The 16,603-nt window shown below is 46.4% G+C and overlaps 1 protein-coding gene across 2 annotated transcripts in view; it reads left to right on the forward strand.

Moving 5' to 3' along the window:
* The window catches only part of arap2 (ArfGAP with RhoGAP domain, ankyrin repeat and PH domain 2), a 106,639-nt gene that overhangs the window by 56,777 nt on the left and 33,259 nt on the right, over positions 1-16,603 (forward strand). For both annotated transcript variants that reach the window (XM_076050667.1, XM_076050669.1), the window contains exons 15-16: positions 6,461-6,586; positions 15,939-16,083. In XM_076050667.1, coding sequence (XP_075906782.1) covers positions 6,461-6,586; positions 15,939-16,083 — 271 coding nt within the window. The remainder of the gene's footprint in view (positions 1-6,460; positions 6,587-15,938; positions 16,084-16,603) is intronic.

Raw genomic sequence — 16,603 nt, forward strand, 5'->3', positions numbered from 1 at the left:
TTTCTTTTTTTTTTTTTCCTCCTTCCAAATTTATGTAGATGACCGAATGCTGCTTCGTCCGATCCTCCTCAAAACACGCTGGCACAACTCTTGTCTAATCAAGCTGTCATCAGTGTCTGTCCCGCCACCAGCGTGATGAAGGATGACGAACACGACACCAGGCTTCAAAGTGCTGCAGATGCTCCGCTTTGATCTGTGTTTGTAGCACATTTAAATGCTAATTTACAGTCTCGGTGGTGAGGGGGACGCCATCTGTAAGTTGCCGGTCGTGGATTAAAAAAAAAAAATAATAAATAAATAAATCCCACTAATAATCAGGGAAGGGCTGAGCTATTTATTTATTTGTTTATTTGAAGAAGCTGATGGACTGAAACCTGAAATGTGCATCCTCTTAACAGCATGTGACAGTCTTAAGTCCCCCAAATGTGTCCCGTCTCTGCATTTTGCCACCAGAGTAGGATGAGGGAAGTTGAGCTAGCGCTAGCGAGCAGCTCGGCAATGCAATCCTGATCTATATGATGACAAATAATGTAAACAACCCAGTGGAGCCAAAAGAACCCGCAGCCGCGGGAGGGAAACGGCCTTTTGCGTTCGCCTTCTCGGATCCTCTCCAAATTACACAATGCAGAGTCTTTAATAGGCGGCGATGTTGTGGATTTAAAAGTGAACATTATGCTGCGGCGACAACTTCTGCACCTTTATAGCCGGACAGCGAAGCCCCGCCGTGTTCCTCCGCTGTAAATCACGGGGATAAAAGCTCCGGCTAATGCCTAAACTGTAAACAGCAATGTGGGCATGTAAATCGTGTTCGAGCGCGGCTCCTCCATTCCACCCGGGAGGCTCCCCCGCGCCGTTAAAAAGCGAGCAGCGATGCCTCTTACTGTTGACATCATTCTGCCCCGTCTCTAAATGACACACCGCGGATTCGGGAGGCGCGCAAGTTTTATTGTTGTCACCCCGGCGGCCCCCGACGCCTCGAATTCTCTGAATTCTCGAGGCACATTAAAAATTTATCCAGCAGGCTTTCTGCGCGGATAATAAAAGACGAACGGCAACACACACTTGCGCACGCACACACACTCGCACACACACAGGCTGAGACGCACATAAACACTAAATCAGAGGCCCTGTTTCATCTCGACTCTCCATTCCGGCCGCTTGTCGGCTGCGCCGCACAGCTCTGCCTCTTTCCTCAGCGCTTATCCACGTTGTTTATGTTTTCTGGCCCTGGACCGACTCTGTATTTTATTTTCGTGAGAAGGTCCAGAGGTTACGAGCGACTGCCGAGAGTTTCCTCTTTTGTCTGGATACTTTTATTTTTATAGAAAGCTGTTTTTGGACGTTTATCCAGTCTCCAGTCAGCGGAGCGGCTCTATTCTCAACACTCATCCTGCCTTCAGAAGCCCCGGTGTTTGCTTTTTACAGGGGCACTGCATGAAGTGAAACAGAAAATATAAATGCACGGTTCTGAGTTCTATAAAATTCCATAAATGTAAGCCAGTTTGTTTTCATTTGACATTAAAATGTTTTTATTTTTACATGGACCTTGTCTCCAGTTCTAATGAGGCTGCCAACATCTGTTAGCAGCATCTCAGTAGGTGGATCTGCTCAGGGTTTGGTCATTTCAGTCTGACATCACAGCGCCTATCAGAGGAGTTGAGAGCCAAGCGCTCTAAGGTTGGTTTAGCATCACAATGGCCTTTCCCAGATGGAAAATGCCGATCAGATGTAAAGCATTTGCAGAATGAAGCTGAAGTCGCTGCTTTTCTGCAGGCTTTGCAGTTCAGCCGACCAGCCTGTCTGCAGTTTATTTAGTTGTGATGGCTGAAGCTAACGATGCATCACTGCTGTGGGCATAAGGCTGATTAAAACCGGGCTGTCCGCTTGTTTGCATAATGCTTCCTTACCAAGCAGTGCGAGGCCACTATTTTCAGTCTGCGTGGTTCACGTCATTGTCTGCGTTATTCCAGTCAAATGCAGTCATTTCTTTAAAAAAAATGGCAAAAATCACATTATGGCGTGATGACAATATAAAGTTCTGGGCTTGATTTCCATGGAATGGATATTAATGCACTTCCAGGATCACAAAAAGCGTGCTTGTGTTGGACGTTTTAGTTCCTTTTGTTGCTCAGGACGTTTCCAGTGAGCCAGTGTTGTTTTTCTGCAGCTGCATTTGGGAGGTTTTTCATTTGCTATGTTTGGAGGATTGGCTGCAGTGTAGAAAGATAAAACTCAAATAATGAATCCCCAAAGGAAGCTCCTGAGAAAAGTATGGTTCCGTTGTTGTTGTCATTTGCATCGAACAAGAGACAACAGTTTAATTGTGAGAACAAATGAGAAACTAATTGACAGATCTGTTCCGAACATTATTTTACCGCAGACACAGAAAAAAAGTCTCCTCCACATTAAATCAAAGTTGATGTTGAATACCAAAACTTTGCTTGAATAAACAAGTGACAGTCGTCACAGTAGCAATAGTGTAATATTTATGATATTTTCAATCAGCCTTTGGAGCACAAGCATCAACTGGTGATTATTATGTGGAAAAAATGGTGTGCTTCTTGTGCAACCTACCAAAGAGCCGTTATTAGCAGGAGGATTTGCCCAACACATGTTGTGTTACTAACACATTCCTGTGCGCTGGGAGTTGTGGTGCCTCAGAAAAGGTGTTTCCTCTTCCACTTGTCTCTAGAAAATCTATATCTAGCGCGCCTTACATCCTTACCTTTCATTTGTCAGCCGTTGGTGTTACCATTCCCTGTGCGTGAGTGTGTGTGTCTGTCTGTGTGTGTGTCCACTGTCCACCGTCCGCTGCGGAACACTTTGCCGCCGTTTGGCCCAGATGGCTAATTGAGCACTCCGTCATGTCGCCTCCCTTCCGCTGGGGACGGAGCCAATCAGCGCCGGCCGGCGCTCGGCAGCCGCCGCCCCCGCAGACATCACAGTCCCGTCCTAGATGAGTCCGGCTTTAGGGGCCTGAAGGGACTGTTTCCCCGAAGCTGGCGGAGAGACGGAGAGCCTTGTTACCAGTGATGCAGCGTCAGACCGCCGGCTTTTTTACATCCTCCCAACCTGGCTTGCTTGATCTTGCACGCGTGTGTTTGCGTGTTTGTGTATTTGTGTGTCTCAGCTCCCTCCTGTTTGCTGATTAAATCCTGTCAGCTTTCTTGTATTTATGACGCCCCCATTGGCTTCGGCGGTCTACGTGCTGGATATTCCGAGCCAGATTACAGCTGCGCCCGCTTGATGTCACCGCGAGGTTCGCCGCACTACCGGCACCTCTGCCTAAAAAAAAAGGGAAAAAAAAAGATGTATTGCGCCTCATTTAAACGGTCACATACATAAGAAAGCCTTTATGGTGGCAGATATTGTGCGGCCGTTACTGCCACAGCTCCCCGCCTGAGCGATTGCGGCTGTTGTCGCTTTCGTCGCGCCCCTTTGCAGCGAGCGCACTTTCATCAGGAAGTCGCGCCGGAAGCTTTTATTGGCGTCAAAGAGGCCGCCAGCTATAGGTAGCACTTGTGGCGTTATGAGGGGAGGAGGGCGGGAGGGGCGGCAACAAAAGAAAGTATAGGCTGCCGAAATGTGTGAACGTTAAAGCTCGGTAGGCGTCGAGGCAAAAAGGAACGCGAAGCGTCTATTGTTGAGCGCGTTTTGCGTGCCTGAAGCAGAGATGAGTTCGAGTTTGATGAACACACACACACACACACACGCGCAAGAAAACAGGTGACAAACGTTTTGGCTAAACACACAAACATAACATAAGGGGGAGCCAGCCGACAACAAAGGAGGTGGCAGATGAAAGAAGTTCCGACCGACAACAACAACAGCAGCAACACAAAAATCCCAAAACCCTCTCTGTAAATTGGAAGCCCTGCTGCTTTCCTGCTGCTGTAAAAGCTTCACCGGTTGAGTGATTGTCAGCTGTTGAAAAAAAGACTCAGACGCTAACGCTGTCTCCAGTTCAGCCATGATCCTGTAATGAAAGGGATAAGAATGAAGGATCATTACCATGTCGTCATTTCAACATCAAACGCTGAGGCGTCAGGCAGCGGAACGCTGAGAGTCACGGACAAGAACAGCTTCGTGTTGAAAAGGGAAAAAATAAGGAGGGGTTGCACAATTCAGCTGATGGTAGTGTGGTTTAAAAAAAAAAAACTATAAACATTCAATCTCGGTGCCAATCCACTGGAGGTTCTGGTGACGTGTTCTGATCCACCTGACCGTGTGAACTCTTGAATGTGAAGTTGAGGCACCTGGCCTGGTTTCACCTCTCCTCCTATGACGTCACCGTCAAGACTTTGATCGACCTGGACAACAAGTTGGTTACGTCTGGACTTGGCAGTTCTGTTGTATTTCCTCAGGGTAAAGATAGAACATGCTAATGCTAAGTCACTAATGCACATTAAGCTAACACAAATGCGGCTCCTGTCTGGTATTCTGGCGACAAAACATGGTGTGAAGTCCAACGTTTTGAGACTTCTGAGATCAGTGCTTGTTGTGTTTTTCTGGATGTTTTTGTTTCAACGTGTTGCAGTGCATTGCCCCCATTAGCTTCCAATGACAACAGAGCAACAGTAGACTTTTTCGGGAGAAGAAAATGAGTGAAATTCCACTTTTGTGTCAATTGTCTCTTGGAATTAAACAGAAGTCAACATACTGGCATCCTGGCCCTGCCAGTGATCTCTCACACAGTCGTGTAAGAAGCGTAGAAAATGCTGCCTGACGGCTGACAAATTCCTGCTGACAGGCATTTAAACCCATCTAGATTTGTTCCAGATCTGAGACCTCCTTAAATCCTCTAAATGTTAATTAGAGTGGGCTTTACACTCAAGTCATCATCATTAAGCGAGATTAGTCTTCGCAAAACATTTCTTGTGATATGTGACAGGCACTTCCTTTTCTACTGTTCTCACGTTTTTTGTTTGTCTTTGTTTGTCTTGTTTTTTTTTTTCATTGATTGATTTTCTACGGATTATTAGCGGCATAACGAGCCGGGTTCCAAACAAAAGGGTGTCAAAAAAGTCTGTCTTTCCATTGGTTATTTATTTATTTGTTGGTCCTGACACTGTGTTGAGGCGCGCGAGCTGCCGTGGATGTGAAAGGTGGAAATGTCACTTCAATTAGAAGTGTTTTCAATTAATGTTATTTTACCTCGCTTGATGAGAGAGCGCCGGAGGTAGTGGAGATAGGAATCTGTGTGATGCTGCCAGGACCCCGGCAGAAAATTGAAACCCTGGAATTGAAGCTAATTGAATTTGAGAGCGATAAGGTTGAACGAGGGGAGCTCTTGAGGCGAGAGAGGATGAGTGCAGGGAGTCGGCAGGAGGAGAGGGATGGGAAGGCGAAGCGGTCGGAGGAAGGCTCCTGATTTAAAGAGAGGACAGTGTGTAAAACTCATTTTAAGCAGATACAGCGCACGCAGGTTTGTGCCTTGAAATGCTGTGGGAACACCTTATCTTTCTGTGACAAACACGCGACAAAGTCATTACCCAGTCCTTGCTGTGGTTTGAAAAAAAAAAAAATCACGCTTTTTGCAGCCGGGTTTGAAAAGCGGATAATAGTGTGCAGCCGCGTCGGTGCCAGCATGGTAATTCTCTTCACGCGGAGGCCAGAGTTCAAGATCAAGCAATCATGAAGATGCAAGATTCGCTGCAGGGATTGGGTTTTGGTTGCCTCGGTATGACCTAATACTTAACATTTTCTGGGGTAATGAGCCGAAAATGAGCTTTGGGAGGTAGCTCGCTGTGGTTAGCGCAGTAATAGGGTGAGCTGTTCTATCTGATTCGGAGGAGATACTATGAAGGTCCTCTCACACCTCACATGATACAAAAATGAAAAATGTTCGGTGTGAAATGTCCAAATCAAAATTCTTCATGCTGGCTGCAGCTCAAACTCTGACAGGTTTTGACAGAACGCTCCGACAGCGCGGGGATGGAGATGAGACTGGAGCACGGCTGCTTCTGGACTTGTTTCAAGTGGTTGGTGGGCCCCTTTTTCAGACGCTGGTGCTTTAACTGAGAGGGCAGAGTTGCATCTACCGTGCCGTCCCAATTAATTTGTGGTATTTTTGCTATGTGTTGCCTCTAAATATGTCATCAATATGTTGTCTATTGAGTCTTTTTTCTGTTTTTGCAGAATTTGCATCTCATTAGTCAGACAACAGGAACTTAGAATTATGATGTCACTCATTGCTGTTGATGTTACTGTGGCTGTCAAACATCTGAGTGGTGATGCATTTGTTTTCAGTTTGAAAGTTTGCGATCAACCAACCTTGGTCAAAGACATTAACATGGTTGTTTCCAAAACAGTCAAGCGCTGGATTTCTGTTTTATTTTATTGTATTTCATCTCATTTTTATTGTCTGTGTTCTTTGTGCACACAATCATCCAAAAGGATGGTCTTCACAATAAATGTACTTTGCCAGTCGGGTTCATTGCAAACATCTTTCTGCTCCCAGATTTCCCCAGACTGGATCAGTGGTCGGAGAACACCTTCTTGTCTGATGCTTCTCTCTTCATGGATGGCTTCCTCTACATCTCCTCCGGCCCGGCCAAGACCACCCTGGACCGCCGCGGAAAAGACGGTGAGCGCTGACGGAAAACTCACTCCATCAGTGTGTTTGTAAGCGATTTAAACGGCGTGTTTTGTCAGCGCTCCAATCCAGTTAAGCACTGATTGATCAATCAGTGTCAATCTGTCAGCTGTCAAACTGCCTATCGTTAAATCCGTACACCAAACAGTCCAGTCAAAAAGATCAATGGATCTGTCTTTCAAACGGGTTCCGCAGCGTTCCCCTGGGAGCTGTTGTCAGACGGAAGACTGTTTGCGGACGACCCAGTGCTAAATGGCTCATGGAAGCGCGGGCTAAATTGGGGCCAAGCGAAAGGAAGTCCGGATTCAAAGGAGGCGAATAATTTTGGAATGATTCGGCTCCGAGTCGAAGTGAAGTTTAGCTCCAAAACTTCGGAACCGTCCGTCTTTTGTCTTCCGAGGCAGTTTAAAACTTTTAATCAGGCCGTGTTTCACAGGCAGGCTCCTGCAGCGGCTGCTGCTGAACCTCCTGCTCCGCTGCGGTCCCACTTCTCCAAACAGCTGGAGCGTTTCCGGGGCCCGTGGGTAATTAGGAGAAGGAGCCGGCTTTGGCTGATGCCCCTGGGAGGGAGGTTATTGGGGGGGCGGGGATTGGAGGGAAGGTGTCCTGATGGGGGAGGGGTGGTGATGACAGTTTGCAGCGACCTGCCACTTGAACGAGCCACATCTCGTTCAACAGCGATATCCTTTATCCTCCTCAGCAGTGTTCGTACATGTTGGCTAATGAACCTCCATCGTGTGCAGGAAACTGCTACCAAGTGGGAAGAACTGGGTTGGATGAGCGTCTTCACTGGTCTCTATCTCGCCATTCCAACACGTTGCACATTGTTTTAAATGAGGTTAACTGGGTAAACTGGGAATGGGTGTCCTCAAGGTCCAGCTTAGATCATTTGGTGGTGTCGCGAGGTTCCAAACTCATAAGCAACCAAATTTCTTTTGGAGCATCTCTGTCCTGCTCTCTTTGTAAAAGCAAAAGTTTGTTTGGGAATGAAAACGCAAGTTAATTATTTATTTCCATGGCATTTTGTGCCATCGGATCTTTACAAATGCTACAAACTGACCTTTTCTTTCATTTTTTTAATACACGTTTTTAGAATTTGAGTTCCTCTTCATTCAATAATTTCTTTATTTGGGGCACTTGCTGTCAGCAAAGGGGAGCTGTAGGCTTTCAAAAAAAAAAAAAAATCCTTTCACCCTTACGTTAGTTGAGCCTTGAGCACCAGCTTGAGCGCTCAGATCTTTCCTCTGAAATCCATCATCCTGACAACCTGAAATCGAGAGCTTTTCTCTTTGTTGTGGACAACACGGCTTCGCCGTCTTCCCTGGCTTCGGCGAGAGTTCTGTCAAAGTTGTGGTTTGCCTTGCCGTGAGTAACGGTGGCTTGTGCTTCCCTTTGCAGCAAGAAGAACCCTCAAAATCACTAGTTTGCATGAAAGTGGCTGACAGCACAACCCTTTTTGCCTCGTCGTGCACGTCTGCAGACTTTCTCTCGATGGCTATATCCAGTGTCACGAGCTTTGGTTGTAGATGCAGTGATGTGTTTGGCCACTTGAGGGCAGGTTAAGCTTTTCACTTGTGCTTTGCCGATCATGTCAGCAAAAGAAACGCGTAAATAGATGCATATTTACAATTTACTTTGGCCACCTGCTGACTGTGGGACAGACAGAGGTGAAATCGCAGCCTTTTTTTTTTTCTCTCGGTGTTGAAATAAAAACATTTCGAATCAACATGATAATTAAACTCTAAAGGAACCCGGAGGCTTGGCTGACCCTGCGGACGTGGATGATAATTGTCGCTAAATGCGACTCCTCTGCAGCACAAGCAGCCATTTTCTACGTCACTGACGTAATGATAGTAATTAGAGCGGTTTCATCACTTTCGAAGCATGGCTGCGGACGCAATCACATAGGACGTTTTCATAAAAAAAAAGAAAGAAGGAAGCGATGCCACAGGTGTCTGTTTTAGCGACGGCCATTTCAGTTCCTGCGTGTGCAACCGTTTACTGGCACTGCGCCACTCGGGAGTTTTCTCCCCTTATGTAAGTGCCCGTAATAATTTGCCGCGATAAATATGCCGTTATTCCATCCATTAGTGTGAGCCGGACAAGTGTAGCTTTTGTCCTTTAATGGCATCTGCACTGCGGCGGCGACGGCGGCGGCCCCTCCTGAAATATTCACAGAGGTTTTGGGCTGTTTTGATTTATTTATTATTATTATTTTTTATTTATTTTAACCATTCTGTCTTATTCAATCAGGGGGAAGCGCTGCCGGGGTCGTAGCGAACGCAGGGTATTTTTGAACAAGATGCCTTTGGCTCCCGAGCTAATGGTTTGATGCTCTATAGATAAACCATAACTCTTAATAATTCATAGGCGGCGCTCTGGGCCTAATAAAAGCACTCGGCGCACAACACCTTCAACTTTTGCCTCCTTTGCTGCTCCTCGTGGCGCTGACTCTGCCAGGCTTTTACACTCGGTGACGGATGGCGGCCGGAAAGGCGGAACGGCATAAATTAATTTGGCAGGCAATTTTTGTAATGGCCCTGACTGAGGCGGCGTCGGGGGGGATTCTTGTGCCATTCCGCCGCAATAACAGAATAACACAGTGCCACTGCTCGGCATTAGGCAAACAAATGTGGCCGGCCAGACGCTGCGGGGGAATATAGATTAGGATTGCGAGAAAAAAAATAAAATGGTGTTCCTCGTTATTTTTATTTTTGCTGAATCAAGGTTGAAGCGGTTTTATCTTCCAGCGGGGCAACACTTTTCCCTGAGCCGCGCATCAAATGGAGTCCAACAGGCTGCCGAGTGACTCATGCTTCCGGTGCAGGAGAGGCTGTGCGCGCTCGCCGTGTCGCCGTGCAGGCAGTAAAGTGTCAGAAAACAAGGAAATGGCTCTGGCATTGTTTCTCATCAGGTTTGTCTGTCCTCCCCGTTTGTCGCCTGGTGACAGTAACTCACTGATGGAGGAGACGGTGGGAGTGGAGAGGCTGTTGTCTACACTTTTATTGAGGGTACAAATCTGAGTTTTATTACTGTTTCTCGGCTGTGTGCCTCTGCACAGCCAAAGTTCAGGTTTTCACCATAAAAAAAGTAAAGAAAAAATACACACGGTGGCAGATATGACTTATTAAAAGAGAGACAACTGTTTTGTTTTTAATTCTGACACAGTGAGTCGGCGCCGGTGCCGACACTTACTGGCCTTTGGAAAATAAAAAAAAAAACTGAGTGAGGAAACAAGTGGGCAAGGCCAAATGTCTGCAGGTTTTGTGTTCAGTGAGATTCTAAATGCTGTTCGTGTTAAGTGCACCGCCACCCTTTGTTTATGTTATTCACAAATCCAGATTTATTCATTTGAAGGTTTTAGCGGTTTTGCTCGCGCAGGTTGATGAATCCACATTGGAGCGACGCATGAAAATATGAATACAAGCGATAAATTAAGTAGGGGCAACAGAAAATGAGCAATGAATGAAGTTGTAAGTTGAAATGACACCTGGAGTGTGTGGTTATGGGTATCATCATATCAGCTTCATATATTCGGCATCAGCCAACCTTCTCCCTAATTAGTGTCATCGTCAAAAAAAAAAAAGGAAAACAACAACAACAACAACAACTGCTCAATCACCAGCGTGTAATGGCCGTTTCCCCCCTAAACACTCACAGTTGTGCTGTTCTTGGAAGCCGTCTCAAACTATTTGTCTCAATCTGCTGGGCTTTTTGGACCATCTTTGCTCACAATACTGCGCGGCTGCCGCCTGCCTTAACGACTGAGCAGCACTGCTGTTGCTCGGGCCAGAAATACATGGCAGATAGTGTCTGCCCCCCCCCCGCCCCCCCCGCCTCCTCCCCTATCCCCTCCCTATCCGACGCCATATCTGTCTATTCCCCCCTGTAATGGAGTGGGCTGTAAATCTGGCACCGGCGGATCGTTCAGATCCCTTCAGTTTCTCCATTTCCATTTGCAGCCCCCCGACAAGCTGTCCGGCAGATGTCTTCATCGCAGATATTTTAGTCTGATGGCGAGATAGGCAGAAGATTGGCGGAATGGCGAGAGAGGGAGGGAGGTGGGAGGGAGATTTTGCAGGTTGGGGCTGCTATTTTATTTTATTTTTTATAAATGCATTTAGAATTGGCTTTCCCTGCAGTGTCGAAAAAGTCCGAGCAAAGATTGCCATTTTAAAAATGGACCTCGGAACGAAAGTCCATTTAAAACACCACACGCACACACGTAGACTCGCAAAATGGGAGACGGGGTTAAAAGAAAAAGGGAAGGAAAAAGAAGCGCGCTAATTCTGCTTTGCGGGGAGCGCTCTCGCCATGCGAACTAATTGGCCCAATTTAGAAAGTGGAGGCTTGTAGCACGGTCGGCTTCCGTCATCGTCGTCTCCAGCGGCTGGTTGCAGGCTCCCACCGAGCCGCCGCCGCCACCGCCGCTACTGCTGCGTGTGGGAAACAGCTGGCAGTGGACGCAGCTGCCTGATTGTAAATCAAGCGCTATTGTTTCCCCCCATTGTGCCGGCACTCGTCTGGGCGCCGGTGCGGCCCCGCCCGCCAAGAAAACGCTGCACCACAAACAAAGGAGGAAAAAGGGGATTTTTCTTTGAAAAAAAAGTCAGTTTTCCCTTCTTGGAGATATTTTTCAATGGCACCCAAAGACATTTGAGGAAATAACTGGTGCCGCAAATTCAGCACGGTCGCTCAGTGAATTCCTTCCGTGATTCCCCTCATGTCTTTTCGAGGCCCAGATGTCATCTGAGCCAACGGTAGATTTGACATCTACAGCGCAGTATCAATGACTCTTTCTCCTCCTGACTTCGCCGTTTGTTCTGAAAGCCGGCGATACGGTCCCATTGAACCAGGCCGCAAAAATAACCTTGTACTCCTCCCGAGTTTCCGAAGGGCCAAAGGAAGAGATGGCCGTGCCTGAAATGACATTTGTACTCTCTCCACACCTTCCACCGCCTTTTAATCCCTGCCTCCTCCAAATCCTCCGCTTCCTCCGCACGCTAACACCTCATGCTGCTGTTCCTCTGGGTTTTTGCTGCCCCATTATTAGGATAATTCTTCAGAAAGATGGCCAGCCGAGTAGCGAGCCCATTCTTGTGTCCACGCGGTCCGGACTCAGGATCCCGGAGCAATTTTGCCTCCAAACTCACAGTGGGACTTTTAATGTCCTTCTCCTTGGACTTCAGAGGAAATTAAAAACATTTTTTTTCTCCCCTGGCTGTTCCTACCACACTGATAAGAGGTTTTTTTTCTTTTCCTCAGACATTGTTCAAGGAGGACTGGAATGCAGTTGCCACATTCGCCAATGCCAAAATTAGATCTATTAATATTTGGTATGCATTAGGACGTTTGAGCTACCTCATTTACATCTTTCAACTCGGGCACCCAGTGGGACTTTACACGTCCTTGACCACGAGCTCCCGAGAGTTTCGCCTGGTGAACCCACCAAATGAAACAGCGTCTCCTGCGAGCGCTCGTCACCGGATGACTGCTTCCTCTGACAGGTTTAATCGTGCAGTGACCTCGCGGACGTACACGCTTTATTTGAGTCCTTCTCAGAGCAACAAAGAAACAAAGGCGGCTGTTACGTCACTCGCAAATTTCTATTTTGTCGTTTGGGTAGAATTTTGTTTTTTGGATTTCTTTTATTATTGTATTTGCCACTGACTTGAAGACATTTTAAGCGTCTGAATAACGGACCAAATTGAAGTTGTTAAGAAACGAAACTGACAAAATAAGTTGTGGGAAGCTGAGAGAAGCTTGCAGAACGTGACTGACTCGTCAGTCGGATCCAAAGTCCGCAGTAGAGGTTCTGACAGTTCGCCGAGGCTGAGCTGTGAACAAACAAATAGTTCACTTGCTCCAAGGATGCTGCTCCCACTCACAAAATGAACACATTTCTTGAGAAAAAAGGGGGGGAATAAGAGAAAAATAATTCATTTTCCTTTTTAGAATTGACAATTCACAAACTGGATAATTTTCCAATTTCAAATCAGTGGTTTTAGCGGTAGGCTATGACAGCTGACCATGAGGTGGGCGGAGCTTGGCTCGGATGACTCACCAATGCGATTCTCCTTGGTGAGCTCATATAAACTCCAGGCGGTAAAAAAAATAGTTTCCCATCACTCGTTCTCAATGACAGCTCAACCTAAAGTGATTTCTGACTTAAAATGGCCAAATGTTCGACCATACTGTGTTGCTCATGGGCAGCTACCCTCAGTGCATTCATCACTTTGGGGGGCTCCGGCGTAAACACCAAACACTTGTCAGCAAGTGAAGAGATACCGACTGTGTTGACCGCCGCCCGGGGTTTAATATCAACAGGATGTTGTCCATGTCCTGAAGGGCCCGGTCACTTCTGTAATCACAGGGAGGCTTTTCAAGCCAAATGTGTGGGTGATCACTGACATTACAGCTTAAGCAGCACTTGACTTCACTTCTCTAAATGATGTGGGCCTCTTTCATGAGATGATTGCCGGAGGGGGTTCAGACGGCCCAAATCAAACAACTGAGTCACTGTATTAGAGGGAGGACAGGAGGAAGGATGCAGTGCAAAACAGGAAGTCAACTCACCTACGCTGGGGAAATGATGGACATGACATTTACAGCACACACACACACTCACACACACACACACACACACACACACACACACACACACACACACGCACACACACAAAACTTAGCACATTTGCAAAGCAAGTGAAGTGCGTTACAACACTGTGGCCTGTCAAATAAATTGGATTGGTAATTACTTTAAATACCAGAGTCACTCACTTTCTTTCTGGTAACACACACACACACACACACACACACTTCCATGTGCAATGTTGGTTTCAGACGGAGACGACAGTTTTCTTAGCTGCCGGGTTTTCAAGCAAAGTGGGGTCAGAAGAACAGAATTTATTCTAAATGCCACGGCAGGCAACAAGACGCCGGCTGCTCGCCGGCTGCTCGGCGGCTGGGCGGGAGTCACGTCCACAGTGTTTGGCTGTGTCTTTTTTCCTTCGCCACTCATTTTAAGTCGGAGAAGACAAAAGGGAAGAGGCATGAAGAGCCATTGGGAGAGGAGCGGGCGCCAGGTAGAAAAGAGCAAAACTGACATCCTCCATTTCCATCCTTATCACATCGTTGTCTTTTAACAGTCAGTTGTAGAGGCCTCTTTATTTATTTATTTATTCATTTATTTATTTATTTATCTATTTACTGGAACTATATCCGTTCCTTCAGAAGCATCACACGTGCGCGGAGAGAAGAATGCACAATTAACATATTCATGAGACAAATACAGTGGAAACTTTGGAGTCAGGAGCGACAGGGGGCGGAGGGGCTGCGTGTCTGTTTTGTTGCCGCGCCGGGAGAGAGAGAGAGAGAGAAAAAAAAAACCAGATGGCGCGGCGACTTTGAAAATCCTAAAATTAGGTACGTGCTCGTGAACTTCACGCTCATCGGGTATGGAAATCGCACAGTCAGACAATAATGAAAGACGATGTGTGCGTTTTCCAGCTGAGATCATGTTTGTCGATGGAAGTCTGTCGGCCAATTTGAGTTTCTCAACTCCTGGATTTGTTTTGCGTGTCTTTCGTAGACATTTGGTTCGATCCGACTGTCCTCAAAGTGTGTCGGCTCAAATTAAAGTTGGCCGGCAGCTGGTCTGCGGTTGTGACTCTCACTGACCCACAAAAATGAGGTTCAGGACGGGAAGTAAAGGCGCCAGCTATGGCCGAGGTAGAGGAAAATCACTGGTGAGAAGATGAACTGTGGTGATGACCGACTTTAACTTTGCACACGTCAACCCAAAATGAATAGATAACCTCAGCGCCAAGCTACAGGCTCTACAAAGTGCGTACTGCTGTTCAGTTGTAGAGGTGCACACAAGTCTGACAAAAATTCAAAAAGACTCAAGCAGACAGTTTCGCTTGAGTCTGCCATGAGCCAACTTTTATGACCACTTGGCAAAAACTCCTGTTAGATTCAAGCAGTGGGAAGAATCAGCACTGAGACTTAGTCTGACAGCTCCTCCATCTGCATCACACTCCATCGTGCACAACGTCATGCGAAAGAGATTTTGAGAGTGAGTAAAATATTGCAAATTTACACGACAACACAAAGCGTTGTCATCAGAGTGTGACACAGTGACGCGACACTCTGACGAAGGTGCAGGAACACGCCGAAACACGTCGGGTAAATAAAAACCTTCGACTCTATGTCTGAGGTAAAAGAACCAACGAGATAATTAGTAAGAAAAGACAGAAGGAACTTCATCCTGTGAACAAAAAATAAAATCGTCTTGTGCGGTGATTCACCTAAAACAACGCCAGTCTTGTTTTCTCCAGCTTAAATGTGCCTTTTGGGCAGCTTTACCGACGCGTGTTGTTGCTGTCATTTTTCTTTCAATGTCCAACAGCGCAGGGTAGCAGAATGTGCACAAGCTCCTAATCTTCAAAACCCTTTACTGATTTCTCAGCAGTGCCGTTTGCTGTTTGTGGAGAGTCATTATCGACATTTAATAAGGCTGGAGTGGCGCTCATTGTTCTCAAACTAATCACTAACCCGCCAGTCTCTGATTAATGCCTTTGTCTGACTCACCAAACAATTGCCAATTTGTGCCGCTTTATCAACGTGCAGATGAAAGGCAGCGTGGCGCTAATCCTATAGCTGCACCGTGCACACGGGAGGACACAGTGTTTGCCAATGAGCTATAAATACTTGTAAACGGCTTCAGATCGGAGCACAAAACCGTTTCCGTGATCAGAGGAAGTTATTGTTGCGTCGTTCCTCTGGGAAGTGGAGGTGCATCTTTCCTGGAGAAGAGTGGAGAAGTTGTAATGCACTGCAGGTGTTTTCTCTGGTAGCGCGAGTGGGACTTGATTGGCTGACATGTGGGAATAATAATAATAATAATAATAATAATAATAATAATAATAATAATAATAATAATAATGCATTTTAATAATACAGTGCTTGGTTCTGAGTGGGGGAGGCAGGAGGTTGGCATCAGAGATGTCGTTATTCAGGTTTTATGTTTTGAGTGGTGGAAAAGAGCACAACATTTGTACTTTTACTCACTGTTTTTATGTTTTTTATTTTGACTAAATCGCTCGTTAAAAATGTAATTAAATGTGAAGTCTTGCGGTTTCAAAGTCAACCTGAAACTCAAGTTGGTGCTGACAAACATTCACAATCCAGTGAGTGACGTTCTAATGACTCCGCCCATTCTTAATTTCCATTCAATGACCCAACCAGATACTATTCCTGAGTGGAAAAATACTTATAACTACTACTACTACTACTATTTCTACTACTCTGACAATATCTATATACATAATTCTTTTTTCAGAGATGAGCCGCCGTTGGTGCACGTTGGAGGGCGGCTTCCTGAGCTTCTACGACAGCGAGCGGAGCACCGCCGCCATCAGCAGGGTGGACGTCACCCAGGTCGTTAGCCTGGCCGCTAGCAACACGGAGACCGTGACTGGAGCTGGGTACGAATGAACACACGTCAACTGCCGCTCGCTGGCGAACCTTCCCGAACATCCAATTGTTAAGCAAAGGAAAAAGAAGGAAAGAAAAAAAGCCTTCAGTTGTTTGAAAGCCTTCAGCAGGATGCCAGAGCTGTTCGAGATGTTCGTCCAACCCTCTGCATTTGCGTTACTTCCAACCACTTCTTTTACTTTTTTTTTTTGTTTGTTTGCTGTATTTCAATTTATATTTAGTTTGTGCCTATTACATTAGACCGTGAAGGACACGCGCGACATTTCAGACAATTGAAATGACTTCCTCTTGTTTTCCAATCCAATTAAACTGCCATTAGCCGCAGGTGTTGGTCACAGAGCTCCAGAGCTGCTCCACACCAAGCTGACGCGTGTGTGTTTGTGCACCGCGGCTCTGCCTCATCATATGGCCCATTAGCATAATCCTGATGTGAACATCATTCAGTTTAGCACAAGCCATCAGCGCTTTACGACTGCCATATTTTGCTATTTTTCTTGACGGCGCCGTGCC

This window comes from Nelusetta ayraudi, unplaced genomic scaffold (assembly GCF_046127955.1).
Source record: "Nelusetta ayraudi isolate G7.1 ecotype Tasmania unplaced genomic scaffold, CSIRO-AGI_Nayr_v1 ptg000128l, whole genome shotgun sequence".
NCBI classification, from domain to species: Eukaryota; Metazoa; Chordata; class Actinopteri; order Tetraodontiformes; family Monacanthidae; genus Nelusetta; species Nelusetta ayraudi.